Here is a 12,482-nt window from a genome sequence, read left to right as displayed (position 1 = left end):
GATCTTTCACCGGAGAAAGAGGGACCTCAATAAAAGTCGTACTTCCTAAAACGAGCGTTACCTTCATTGAGGTCCCTCCATAGCCCTCAACCGCGGCTGGAGAGTTCCGGCCTCGTCGGGTACGACGTCGGAGAAGGAGGAGGAAGAAGCGGCGGCCCCGCCCAGTGCCCCCCTCCCTCCGAGCTGCTTCCCATCCCCGGGGGCGTCGCGCGGCAGACTGGAGCCCTCCCGCTGTAGGGGCGCTCGCGTGAATGGCCGGGCGCCTTGCAGGGCATGGCGGGGGCGTCAATCGAGTCCCCCTGCTCGTGGCTTGAAAAGAGGCGGGGACGGCGGCAGCCCCGCCACTAGCACCGCGGCGGCGCCGCTCCGACAAGAGGAGAAGCGGCCCCGTGGAAGGAGGCGACTCGGGGCAAGGGAGGCGGGTTGCAGCAGCAGCAGTTGCTCCTGCTGCTGCTCCTCCTCGGTAGCCGGGCCAGTGGAGAGCGCCGAAGGACACAACTCTGGCCCTGCTGGCTGGTCTGGGTGCGTGAAGCCCCCGGAGGCGCCGGCCTGATGGCTGCGGGACCCCCTCCCGGCTGAGCGCCTGCGCCGGCCTCGGGATCGGCGCCCCTGCTGTCAGGCAGGAGGCGCGCTCCGCTCGGAGGGGAGGGGAGGGCTCCAGCGCAGCGCGCCCCCGTCCGCCTGTCTGTCCGTCGGTCCCGCCGTGCACGAGCCGGGCGCTCCCGCCGTGCCGCCATCTTCCTCTGTCTGTCTGTCTGCCAGCCCGGGCGGCCCTTTGTCCTCCTGCAGCGCTGCTGGGCGAGCCCAGGCCGGGCGACGGAGTCAGGTAAGGGCCGAGGCGGCGGCAGCCTCCTTTCGAGCGCGGGGTGGGGGCTGATCTCTAAACGCCCCCCGCTCGCCTACCCTGGTCATCCCCCGCATGGTGACAGGGCTCTTCTTTCCGCAGGTGCGCCCCCCCCGGGGGGGGAACCATGTCCCGTCGGAAACAGACCACCCCCAATAAAGTCCACTGTGAGTAATAAGGGGAGGGGGGCTGTTGTCACTTCCACCTTCACCCCCTTCCCCCGCCCAAGCGAGGCACCCTCATCCGCAAAATGATGGGGGGGACAACCCTCCCCTCCACTATTTGCTGCATTCTTCTCCCATAGCCCTGGTGGGGACTCCCTGCCCAGCATCGAGGATTTGTTGGCTGAGCTGAGACATGTCCACGTATCACCTCTTGTAGCCTAAGGGCTCCTTAGGTACTCTGGGGGCTCAGAACCCCTCTCCGCCATTCTAGTGGCATTCTGTCTCTCATTGGGCCACCTTACCCACTGATGTTTCTTCTGCAAATGAACGGCTTTTCAGCACTAGTTGGGAATGGCTGGCTAGTCTCCCTTGCACAATGAGGAACAGGGGACTTCCAGGCACCATGATAGCTTTAGGATCAGAATTGAACTAGCAAAGGCCCAGGAAAGAGTCTGGCAATTTCAGGCAAGCACTGCCCACTTTGCACAACTTAAGAGAAAACGTATCAAGGAGGAACTAAAGCAGATAACTAAACCTGGACCACAAAATCCACAGAAGACGTCTCCCACCACAAATTTGGTTTGGAAAAGTTGATAAGTAGGTTTGCTATTGCCTACACTAAAGCATCTTTTACACACATATAACAGCTTTACCCCTGGAGGAGAACCTGTATGGCAGGACAAGCTCTTCCAAAATATGGGCCCGGGGTGGGGTGGGGGAGCACATGCAAATTCTAGGGCGGAGCCAGGGCAGGCAAGAGCCCTCCCTGTGTGCTTAATGCTGCTGAAGACATTTGTATTTCCAGGTCATGTTGGAAAGGATGCGAAGGGACGGATTGGTCAGGCCACCGTTGCTTTGCAGGAAGGGTTTGGGGAAAGCTGTTTTGGGGAATGGAGCCCAGGCATTAGTCCCATTCTGGGCCATCTTCAGGTAGGGGAGACCATCACTGGGCATCTGAGGAGGGGGCAAGGAATGATTGGGCTTGGGAAGGGCAATGGGCTAATGCGGCTTCTTCCTCCCCCATTGTACTTCCAGGGGAGCAAGTCTTTGCTGGGTTAGAAGAGCACACACGTCAGGCCATGATGCGAAGAGACTTCCCTGGGCTGCTTGGAGCCCAGTCACCACTCATGCAGCAGCTGCCACCTCCGCCACAAGAAAAGGACTCCAGCAGCAGCAGTAGCAGCAGCAGCAACAGTGAGTTTCCCCATCTGGTACAGGAGGGCAGCTCTGGGACACCTGGGAGAGATCAAACACCTGCATGCTGCTTTGGAATCCTGTCAGCTGGTCTGTGGCAGAGGCCTAAAGCTGTTCTGTATTCCAGGTGATAGCGAGGGGGATGAGACAACACAAGATGAGGTCTCCTCCCATGCTTCTGAGGAGGACGGAGCATCAGCGACAGTGAAAAAGGAACTGGAACTTACTGAGCAGCTGGGCTGCAGCAAGCAGGTCGCTCGAGGCCATGAGGCAAGTGCATCACATTGGCCGTAGTCAACACATACTAAAGCAAAAGTGCAACGCTGCTGTGGTTACTCGGTGGAAGGGAGAATAGCAATAGCAGACTCTTGGATGGCCCTAGCATGGAGAAAGAGGACTGTATAGCCCACTCTGGGATTCCTGGGCCTGGTCCATTGATGTGTCCAAGTGATCACTACAGCAGGCTCAAGTGATTGGGTCTGGGCTTTTTGGCATTAGAGTTCCCTAATGGTAATGGGGGCAAGGGGAGTGATAGAGCTGTTGTCATCTCATTCTGGGCTTCCCAGAAGAGGCATTTGGTTTGGCTCCTGTGTGTTAGACAATACACAACTAGGTAGACCCTCAATCTGATTGCGCAGGGCTAATCTTACATTGTAGAGAATCCGTCAACATGGTCTTAAAGGGTCTGGTGCAGCATCAATTGGGGGGAAGGGTATGTGTATGCATGTGGCAGAATACCAGGCATGGGTCTTGTCCTCTGCTCTTTCCTTAGCCTGCTTTTCCTTGCTTGCAGATGGGTTTAAATGCCAGCCCAGATACCCTGATGGGACTCTCCCGTTGTCCCCTCTGCCAGCTAGAGTGTGGAAGCAGGGAGCAGCTTGTCACTCACGTCTATCAGGTACTTAGAGGGGGCTTTGATGAGACCATCACGCAAGGCTAAACCATCCCTGCCCTGGCTCCCCCTTTCCTTCCAGGCTGAAATTAGTAATCCTGGACTGGGAAAGGGTGGGGATGGGGGCAGGGGCTGTTGGCATTGGATGCAATTTGAATCATCCCCCCTGGTGGGTTTGCACCACATCCCAGGGAAGGCCTTGCGGGTCTCTCTCCTTCTTTCCCTAACAGAAGAGGGAGATCTTCCGTGGCATGGCCTTGGCTGCCTGCCCTCATAGGGACAGCTGAGAGGGGGACAGGGCAGCGGAGCCCTTGCCTCACAGCCCGGCCTCGTTTGCAGCATACGGCAGCTGTGGTCAGTGCCAAGAGCTACCTGTGTCCCGTCTGTGGCCGAGCACTCAGCTCCCCGGGCTCCTTGGGCAGGCACCTCCTCATCCACTCCGAGGACCAACTGTCCAACTGTGCGGTGTGTGGGGCTCGCTTCACCAGCCATGCTACTTTCAACAGGTGAGAAGTGGGCATCTCTGACGGTGGGACTGGGACGTGGCCCAGGCCGCATTTTGGAAGTCCTGGAGGGGCCCTGTTCAGTGAAAGCAATGGAAGTTATACCTGGCAATTTCTGGAGGCAGCTGGAATAGGTGACCCCAGCCCGAAGCATTCTGCAGGCCAGCATTCATGTGGGTGGGGTGGCTTGTAAGCTAAGGCAGTAGCTTGCAAGCCTACACAATGGCTTCTTAAGATCTGTGCCGACCACCCGTCATTTCTACTCTTTGACTTTCACAGTGAGAAGGTGTCAGAGGTGCTGTGTGGAGATGCCCTGCCCATTCCCCTCCCTGAGGCTTCTTCTGGTGCCGAGGAAAAAGCAGGTGGTGGCGCTGCTGCTGTCAGCCCCACAGTGTATCCTGCTGGCATCCTCCTGGTGTGCAACAGCTGCGTGGCCTACCGCAAGCTTCTGGAAGCTCAAGCTCCAGGGGTTCGCAAGTGGGCCTTGCGAAGGCAGAACGAGCCCCTGGAGGTGCGGCTGCAGCGCCTGGAGCGAGAGCGCACAGCTAAGAAGAGCCGTCGAGACAACGAGACGCCGGAGGAGCGGGAGGTGAGGCGCATGAGGGATCGAGAGGCCAAGCGGCTGCAGCGCATGCAGGAGACGGACGAGCAGCGTGCACGCCGCCTGCAGCGGGACCGTGAAGCAATGCGCCTCAAGCGGGCCAATGAGACCCCTGAGAAGCGGCAGGCTCGGCTCATCCGGGAGCGTGAAGCCAAGAGGCTAAAGCGGCGGCTGGAGAAAATGGACATGATGCTGCGGGCACAGTTTGGCCAGGACCCCTCGGCCATGGCTGCATTGGCAGCCGAGATGAACTTCTTCCCACTGCCAGTGGGTGGGCTAGAGCTTGAGGGGCAGCTGCTTGGTAAAATGGCCTTTGAGGAGCCGAGTCCCAGTGCCCTGCACTGAGGAGGGTAAAAAGGAGGACCTGCTCTTGTCTGCTGAGGCCCTACTTGCTCCGCCAGTGAAGCATGGAACTGGAGTGTGACAACGGTCTGAGAGGGGCAGGGAGGAAGGAAGGGGCGGGCGCACTGGCTGTGATCAGAAATAAATTAATTGTACATGTCCTCAGTCTGTGCCTCGTGGGCTTGGCCAATTCACTGCAGCAGCTTGAGAGGCAGCTGCTGCTTCTGCCTTGCCTAGCTTGCTTCCTTGCTGGGCAAGATCCAGCTGGAACTTTGCAGTTCTGTAGCCTGCCCCTTACTATATCACGCTGGAACTCTTAAGTGGGGACTAGCAAAGAAGGTGGAGTCCTGAAGAGGGAGGTGTATAATACGGCTTGGAGCCTCACAAGTTACCCACAGGGGTGTATTAGGCCTAGTCATAGTAGCTGCTAGACTTAGGTACAGCAGCACCAAATGGGAGGTTTGTGGAAGAATTTTACATCCTGGGGGGGGGGGTACGTTTTGGGGAGGGAGAAAGCAGCTAGATTTGAGTGCTGCTGCTCTTCTTGCCTTTGTGCTTAGAGAGATGGTGGTGGAAGGGAGGCAGTTTCTCCCAGGGAGCACCAGTGAAAGGCAGACTTCTAAACAAAGGCTAGAGGAAGACCCTACTGAGGGGTATATTTCTTTTCTTGGTCAGCAGCCTGTGTCGTCTCTTGCCCAACTTCCAAACTAGGTAAAAGGGAGAGACTTGGCTGCACAAGCGAGGAGAAGTTATCTCTGACTTGTTAGCCAGGTCTGTTCTGTCCTATTAATCTTAAATCATAAAACCTATGTGCAGCCTGTTAAATTATTTACACAACAGAACAGAGCTAATTGCGCCAGTGTGAAGATTGCTACTGTAATTGGGGCTTTAGTGACCACTGTATGAATTTAAGGAAGTTTCCTTTATGAGCTTTGGTGTTTCTGCCAAAATTTTCTCCAGGAGACAAGTAAGACACAGACACATCAAAGGAAAAGCTATTGGCTTATAATTATATAGATATATATATATATATATAGATATATGTATATATACTGTTTACATAAGTCAACAAGTTAAATGCAGTATTCATAAGAGCATTAACAATAAAAATACAATCTGTGTGTACAGAGACTTTAAATGGTAAAACAGGAAAAAGGATCTCACCCAAAATACAAATATACAGTACAAATTGATTTATTTAAAACAGGTACAAAAAAAGCACAACAAAATAGATTATCCTCCTTAGATTGGTAATGCTTCATTAAAGATCAGGTAGGAGAAAAGGGGCTGGGCACTCGGCTAGTCCTAAGGCTTTAGAGATACGATGCATGGGTTTCGGAGTGAAGATGACTGGTGTTGGTTGCAGGGCTGCTACACACTCGCCCCTTGCCAGCTGCATACAGGAAGGTGACCCACCCCAACTAAGGTGCTATGCAAGGGATTGAAGGGTGGCAGGCTGACTCTGTTTGCTGTCTTCCTCAGTGCATCTTGAGATATAGCAAAGGAACTTTCTCTGCAACAAGCCACTGGGTCAGGCCATCGCTCAGTGTTTCTGGGCAGAGGTGGGACTTAATATAAGCGGATGTTTGCTCTTGCAGGCCAGGGCTACAGAAACAGCTGGCAAGAAGGGACGGGAAACCTTTTAGCTGGAAAGGGTATCTGGTTGGTGCCCTTCTGAAAAGCAGGACCCCAGTTCATCACCCCCTAGTTTGGCACCCCACACTGAAACGTGTCTCTTTTAGCAGCCTCCATCCTACCCCATGGAATGGCCAAATGGACACAGCTGTGCAGCTGCCAGTCCCACAGTATTGCATATTAGGGAGCCCTTCCCAAATATTTACTAGGGCTTGGAAAGGGGTCGTGCTGTAGTGTCACAAGAGAGAAATAGCTTATTGCTCTAGGAAGCTGGTTCTCCCAACCCTCCAGCGGCCCCAGATGGAGTAGTGCCCAAAGACACTTCCATATTTTGCAGCTCTATTCCTAACTCGGTCCTGGGCCCTAAGGGCTGTGCAGCAAGCTATCCTGAAACAGCACTGGACCAGGGTGGCAGTAGTGTTGGGCGGTCCAGATGAACTAAGAGGAACTGACCCTCAATAGCCACGGAGGGCCAGAGGTGGTGCCAATGAAAGAGGTGGCCAATCAGGCTCTTCTGCTGTGATGCTGTGCAAGTGATCCAGCTCCCATGAAGCCCTGGGAGTAGAAGGGCACTCTGCCCTAATGGCATGAAGCAGACATCTCCTCCCTGGTGGCAGGGGAGCTGAAGGACAAAGGAGAAACCTAGGCCAGCATTTACATGGAAATGAGCGTTGGTCTAGTAAGCACACAATCCAGGGGAGCCCAAGAGCAAGTAAGGAAGGCAGAGGGTGGTTTGCGGGGAAACCTGGCTCGGAATAGTGCAAAGTGCCGGGCCTTCCAGAGGAGAACAGCAAAGTCTTCCACCTTTCATATAGAGAGGGCTTGGAGTGGATGAGGTGTCTGGTCAGACAGGAAAGCAGTTCCCGTTGTGAGCCAGGAATGCCTGTAGGCAATGCCTAAAAGCAACAACTGTAGACAAAACATCCAAGGGAAACAAGCCAAGGCTGCCCATTTGGAGCAGTGGGAGGAGCTTCCTGGCTGCTATTCTGGAGTGGGACTTGGATGGCACTGATGCAGAGTCACGGCTATGATTCAGAGCCCTAGAGCTCACCCCTGCCGAGTTGAGGGCACCAGTGCAGGAGAGGGTACTCAGCCAGCGTCTTGAACCCAAGCAGTTCTACTGCTTTCTCGGCTCAAAAACTGTTAACTACTTGCACATTTTATCTTCTTTCATTCTGTTTGAGTCACCAGTGCACACAGAAGAGCAATTTTCATCTTTATCAGAAGAACCTGAATACATTTTTCTAATATCCAAAGAAATCTTACACATGTAGTGGGGGCCATTCAAGCTGGTTACAGTGGCCAGAATGCCCCCTCTCCAAACTCTCAATAGGAAATGCTTTAATCACCCCAAGGAAAAGCAGGAGTGTCTGTATGTGCACTAGCATGCTCTTATATACAAACTGCCTTGCACTTTTCAAAGGAGCTGGCTGTAACTTGAGGCATCCACCACTGTGACAAGCCTTAGTCAGCCCAGGCCATTCAGACCTGGCTTAGCTGTGAACATCTAAGGCATCTGCAGCAGAAGTGGATGCAGCCTTTCTAGAAGATGGAGGTGGGGACTTAAGAGCAGCATGGAGATAGCTGAAGAAGCCAGAGCTAGAACATACTCTCACACGTACACCTACACCATTCCCACCTATGGGATTCGAGTTCTACCTGGCTGCAGAGCTGTGAGGCAACGCATTGCCAGGTTTGCAATTTAACAGACTATTAACCATTTCCTTTCAATCTAACGCATGTGAGGAAATTGCATACAAATACTACCTCCCTGAGGAGAAATCCAGGCTCCCTTGACTCGGTGCCTGGAGAGGGGCTGCTGGGAGGCCCAGACAAAAATTCTTAACTTGGGACCCGAGCAGAAGAAACCTGGCAAACTCCCTCACTGCTCCCTTGCCCTGGTAAAAGCACCCTCCTGCTATGTGTGAGCAAGTGTCCAATAAAGTGCTTGAGTGAGGTGGTGGGGGATGTTGAGCCCTTGCTCCTCTCCTCACAGAAGCAGCGCAGTCACTGCTTCCTTCAGAGTCTCCCCTTGGCTGACCCCAATCTACCCTACCCAGGCTCAGACCTCCCCTACAGAGGGTGGAGAGAAGGAGCCTCTGTCAGTGGAATGATTCTAGGCACACAACTGGGGGAAGGGCCGAGCATCTGAGCAGTGGCCAAACTGGAAGGAACCCAGTTAAGCGTGGCACACAAGTTCGCCCACCACTGGGGCTTCACTTCCCTGCATTTGAACGGCCCTCGATGGACAACTTGACCTCCTGGGGAATGAATGAAGGGCGGAGGAGTGGTGGCCGGGGCTCCTCCCCAGACCTTTGGAAGCTGGGGCCTGCCCAACCATGCAGAGAAACAGGATCATGGTGGGTGGATTCCTGGGGGGAGCCCACAGCCACCCCACCCTTCTCCAATGGGTTTTTCTGCAGCTCCTGGAGACTCTCCCCACCCCGCCCAGGTCTCTCTCGGGTAGCACTCTGGGGGCTTGCCTGGGGCACAAGCCTCCCATTCAGACTCTGTAAACTGATGGAGATGCAAACATCTCCCACCTGCAGCCTGTGGCAGGAGAGTGAGAAGAGCCGATTCGTCCTCTCTGGACTGCATGAGGACCAGCCCTGTCCATACACAAAGAAAGGGTGCTCAGGGGGCACATCGATGCTCACTTTGCTCTGCTGCTCCCCCACCACAAAATGCAGTGTGACGAAACCCTGCCAGGGACTCTCTTGGATGTCCACCACAGTGCTGGAGTCAATCTTGAGGCCACCACTCACCTCTGCACTACGCACAAAGTCCTGGGTCTGCAGGTCCTCCACCCTCTTTAGCTCTCCTGTGGCCAGCTGGATGATGGCTCCTTTCATGAAGTGGGAGGGTAAGTGGCTCTGGGAATGGGCACATTCCGTGTCAGGTAGTCCCTCATAGGCTGTTCCCTCAGGACTTGCACCTCCCAGGCCATCTTGAGCCCCAGGATGGAGGGACCCTGAGACTGGCCGACCATTGGCCATTGTAATGCCTTTCAGTATTTGCCGATGGCGGAGCTGCTCCTCAGGGGACTTTGCCGACAGTCTCCGAAAGTGGCTTTTCTCAGCAGTAGCAGCCACCACAAGTTCCACTGGGTTCCTCATTGACTCTGCCTTCTGCTCAGGGGGATTACGATGGGAAAGGTTTAGAGGGCTCAAGCCATCCTTCTGCTGAGCAGAACAAACAGGGTAGTCCTGGGAAGCAAGCACTCCAACCACCCTCTGCACCTCCAGGTCTGTATCTGGGGTGCTCCGCTGAGATGGCACAGAGATCTCTGTTCTCAAAATCTGACTGCTTGTCAAGAAGGTACCTTCAGTGCTGCACTCTACCGTTGTCCTTGGCCACTGCCCTTCAGCCTCACTTTCCTTCGCCCCTACGGCAGACCTTTGCACCCCATTTGCTGTGACTTTAGGATCTAGCTGATTCTCCTGCAGACACTGCTCAGTGTTTGGGCCAGCAACAGAAGCTTCAAATGATGAATAGCCTGCTGGCAGACGGGACATCTGATAATAGACTGGAATTCGGCCCTGTGTAACATCCAGTGGCTGACCTCCAACATGGGGCTGCAGAGAGCCTGAAGGCAAAACTGAGGCACTGGTCTTGCCAAAGCTGTGGGCTGCCTGTGGAGAAGGAGCAGAGTCTTCAGCCAGGAGAGGTGCATAGGGCACAAAGTGTGGGATATGAGAGGCAGCAAGGCTGGCTGAAGAGGACAGAAGGTGGCTGGGCAGGAAGCCAGGAGGCACAGCGGCAGCATAGGGTACAGAGTAGTGTGATCCCACAAACTGCAAGGGAGCAGGAGGAAGTTGAGTGTAATGGATAGGCGAGTAGGGGATACCAGGGTGCGGGATCAGCTGCGAGGTCATACTGAAGGCTGGAGGCAGCGGGCTGACATTCACCACGGGTGAGAAGGTGGCCGGGGGCATTGCCACTTTGTACAATAAGCCGTACTGGTCCACGGTAAGACTGGTCACTGTGTCGGAGCTGCCACCAGCCTCCGTGTAACGTGAAGGTGCCTGGCTCTGCCTGCCTGTTGCTAAGCCCCTGGACCATTCCACAGAGGTCTCGCTGCCGCCACCGCCCACCAGACCCGACTCAGCCGCCCGCCCCGGCTCTTCGTTGTTGGCAGCCACCGGCAGGTCGCGCTTCTTGGGGGGGAGGAATTCCTGGCCCCGCTCCTGAGCCGCTCTCATGGCGCTCGCTTCGGGAAGCTGCAAGGTGGGCTGCTGCTGTCGCCTCCTCCTTCTCCTCCTCAAGGGGGTCTCCGGGCGGGATCACCTGCAAAGACACAGAGAAGAGCACAGGGGTCAGCCAGGTGGGGGGGGCAGGCGGGCGGCTTCCGCCCGGCGGGGGGAAGGGAGCCCCGGACACTCCTGTCGCATACCCGCCGCCACCGCCGCCGCCTCCACGGCTGAGTGCCATCCCTCTGCCCGCCGACTCCGCAGCCACCCCGGGCCTGACCCCGCCTTCTTTCTTCTCCGCCGCCGCCGCTGCCGCCGCCTTGCACGGCGCGCCGGAACTGCCGAGGCTCATGACGTTAGGACGGCGCGCGCACAGCGCACAGCGATGACGTGATCGCCGCCTGCGGTTGCCATAACGACAGCCGAGGAAGCGGCGGCGGCATCGCTATAGCGACAAACGCACCTGCCCTTCCCCTCTGCACGTGACGTCGCGCCCCGGCATCCCCGCGAGCTCTACTCCGTCGAGCCATAACTGGTCTACCTGTAGGGTTGTTGTAAGGACTGCTGAGGTCTGGCTTGAGAAATAATAAGCGATGCTTGTGCACTTGAAGCGGTCTCTCCACTGTGTGGTGTGCGTCTTTATTAAGATGATGAAGCCGCCAGCCTCGTGCCTTTGCGGCAGGAAAACCGAAGCGCCCCCACGGGGTTTGCTGGTATCAAACTGGGATTGGAAAGGAACGAGTAAGCTGGCGCTGCTTCTCGGCTGGCTATTCCAGGCCTTAAACCAGGAAGATGCGTAAATTATGGCCACAGTCAAATTCACGCTAAGCAAATCAAGGAAGGGGAAGCAGAGAGGAGAGACCTTTAATAGGAGCCTCACGCTGTCCTTGCAAGGAACCGGTCTCTGTGTGGGTAGGCAGCCAGTAAGTGTTTCCAAAACCGCAAAGAGCCAGTCCGCTTCAGTCACAGACTCTGCACGGCACGAGTTCCTTTTACAAGGGCAACAATTCTCGAAGCACTTTCCAACCTTCAAGCATAAAAGTGGCCTTGGCCTTTTACTGGCAAGGACAGGAACAGCTTGCTGGTGCTATGTAGATGGGATGGGATAGAGCTGTCACTCGATGTTGAGTTGATTAATTATTTTTCCTTTGTGTCTGTGAGAAAGAGAGGAATGCTCTCAGTGGGGCTTCTGTCGCCCATCGATTTGCAACTAAAAAAAAAAAAGCCGCTGTCTGGCGAGATCCTAGGAAGAGCTCTGCTTGTCCGTTAGATCAAACTAAGTGGAGGAGGGAAGGGAAGGGCTGCATGTGCTTTTGCGTGCAGACAGGACCAGACTTAAACTCCTGGCAGGCACTTTCAGGTAGGCCAGAGTGAGGAATCCTGCCTAAAACTGTGAAAAGCTGTTGACCACCAGTGTAAGCAATACTGAGCTAGGTGGACCAAGAGACTGACTCAATTTAAGACAGCTTCCTACAGTATCCCCATCTGTTTCCCAGCGATTAGCCAGATGCCCTAATGGAAGGCAGAAGCAGTGCAAAAAGCCGCCGACGTTGACTATCAGAGATAACGATTGAAGTGACCAATATATATTCCGTGGCGAGGCTTTCTAGCCCCCAAACCTTAATACTAGCCACGGAACTGTAGAGCCCTAAGAGAGGCCAGAGCTGAAATGGATGTATCGGCCACATTAGCGAAAACTGTTTCACGCAAATCAGAGGAGGTTGAGCCGGGAGGCTCTCCGCGTTCAAACAAGGCGCTTGCCAGCAAGCTTCTTCGTCTCTCTGCGGCCTCAGAAACGGGACACTGGAGCTCCGTGCAAAGCCTGCAGTCCTGTGTATGTCCAAAGCCCTGGGATATATTTCCGAGTAAACTTGCTTAAGATTGAGCTTGCTAGGAAAGCACGTGCTCTGTACGGACTTGGCCCCGCTACTGTCAGGCTAGCCCGCGGCAATTCGCAATTGGCGAAGACGCTTCAGTCGCCCTGACAGCTGGTTTTTTCCTCGAAGGACGGGCAGGCGCTTCGCTTCTTGGGCTGTGGGCAAGTTCCGTATCCAGAACGGAACTTTAAAGTTCGCTAATACGACCCGGCCGGACGCATGTCGTGAGCACAGCCGCAG

At 55.2% G+C, this 12,482-nt stretch overlaps 2 protein-coding genes across 7 annotated transcripts; one reads left to right on the top strand and one right to left on the bottom strand.

Annotated features, from left to right (window-relative positions):
- The first annotated feature begins 53 nt into the window (after nt 1-53).
- ZNF821 (zinc finger protein 821) lies at nt 54-4,700 on the top strand. 5 transcript variants are annotated; one of them, XM_053399802.1, is made up of 8 exons: nt 54-826; nt 947-1,011; nt 1,814-1,938; nt 2,044-2,202; nt 2,330-2,472; nt 2,996-3,100; nt 3,434-3,600; nt 3,877-4,700. In XM_053399802.1, the coding sequence occupies exons 4-8, from the start codon at nt 2,088-2,090 to the stop codon at nt 4,541-4,543; spliced, it is 1,197 nt and encodes a 398-aa protein (XP_053255777.1). In that variant the 5' UTR covers nt 54-826; nt 947-1,011; nt 1,814-1,938; nt 2,044-2,087; the 3' UTR covers nt 4,544-4,700. The 5 variants fall into 5 exon arrangements, with proteins under 5 accessions (XP_053255777.1, XP_053255780.1, XP_053255776.1 ...); XM_053399805.1 differs by lacking the exon at nt 947-1,011; XM_053399801.1 differs by lacking the exon at nt 1,814-1,938.
- An 829-nt stretch (nt 4,701-5,529) lies between these two features.
- Nucleotides 5,530-12,324, bottom strand: ATXN1L (ataxin 1 like). Of its 2 annotated transcripts, none has more exons than XM_053399799.1 (2): nt 10,907-12,324; nt 5,530-10,462 (listed from the first exon to the last, which is right to left on the bottom strand). In XM_053399799.1, the coding sequence occupies exon 2, from the start codon at nt 10,375-10,377 to the stop codon at nt 8,392-8,394; it is 1,986 nt and encodes a 661-aa protein (XP_053255774.1). In that variant the 5' UTR covers nt 10,378-10,462; nt 10,907-12,324; the 3' UTR covers nt 5,530-8,391. The 2 variants fall into 2 exon arrangements, with proteins under 2 accessions (XP_053255774.1, XP_053255773.1); XM_053399798.1 differs by lacking the exon at nt 10,907-12,324 and adding an exon at nt 10,569-10,700.
- Nucleotides 12,325-12,482: the final 158 nt, after the last annotated feature.

This window comes from Podarcis raffonei, chromosome 8 (assembly GCF_027172205.1).
Source record: "Podarcis raffonei isolate rPodRaf1 chromosome 8, rPodRaf1.pri, whole genome shotgun sequence".
NCBI classification, from domain to species: Eukaryota; Metazoa; Chordata; class Lepidosauria; order Squamata; family Lacertidae; genus Podarcis; species Podarcis raffonei.
The sequence above is the reverse complement of the archived record's forward strand: the minus strand, read 5'-3'. Positions and strand labels throughout refer to the sequence as shown.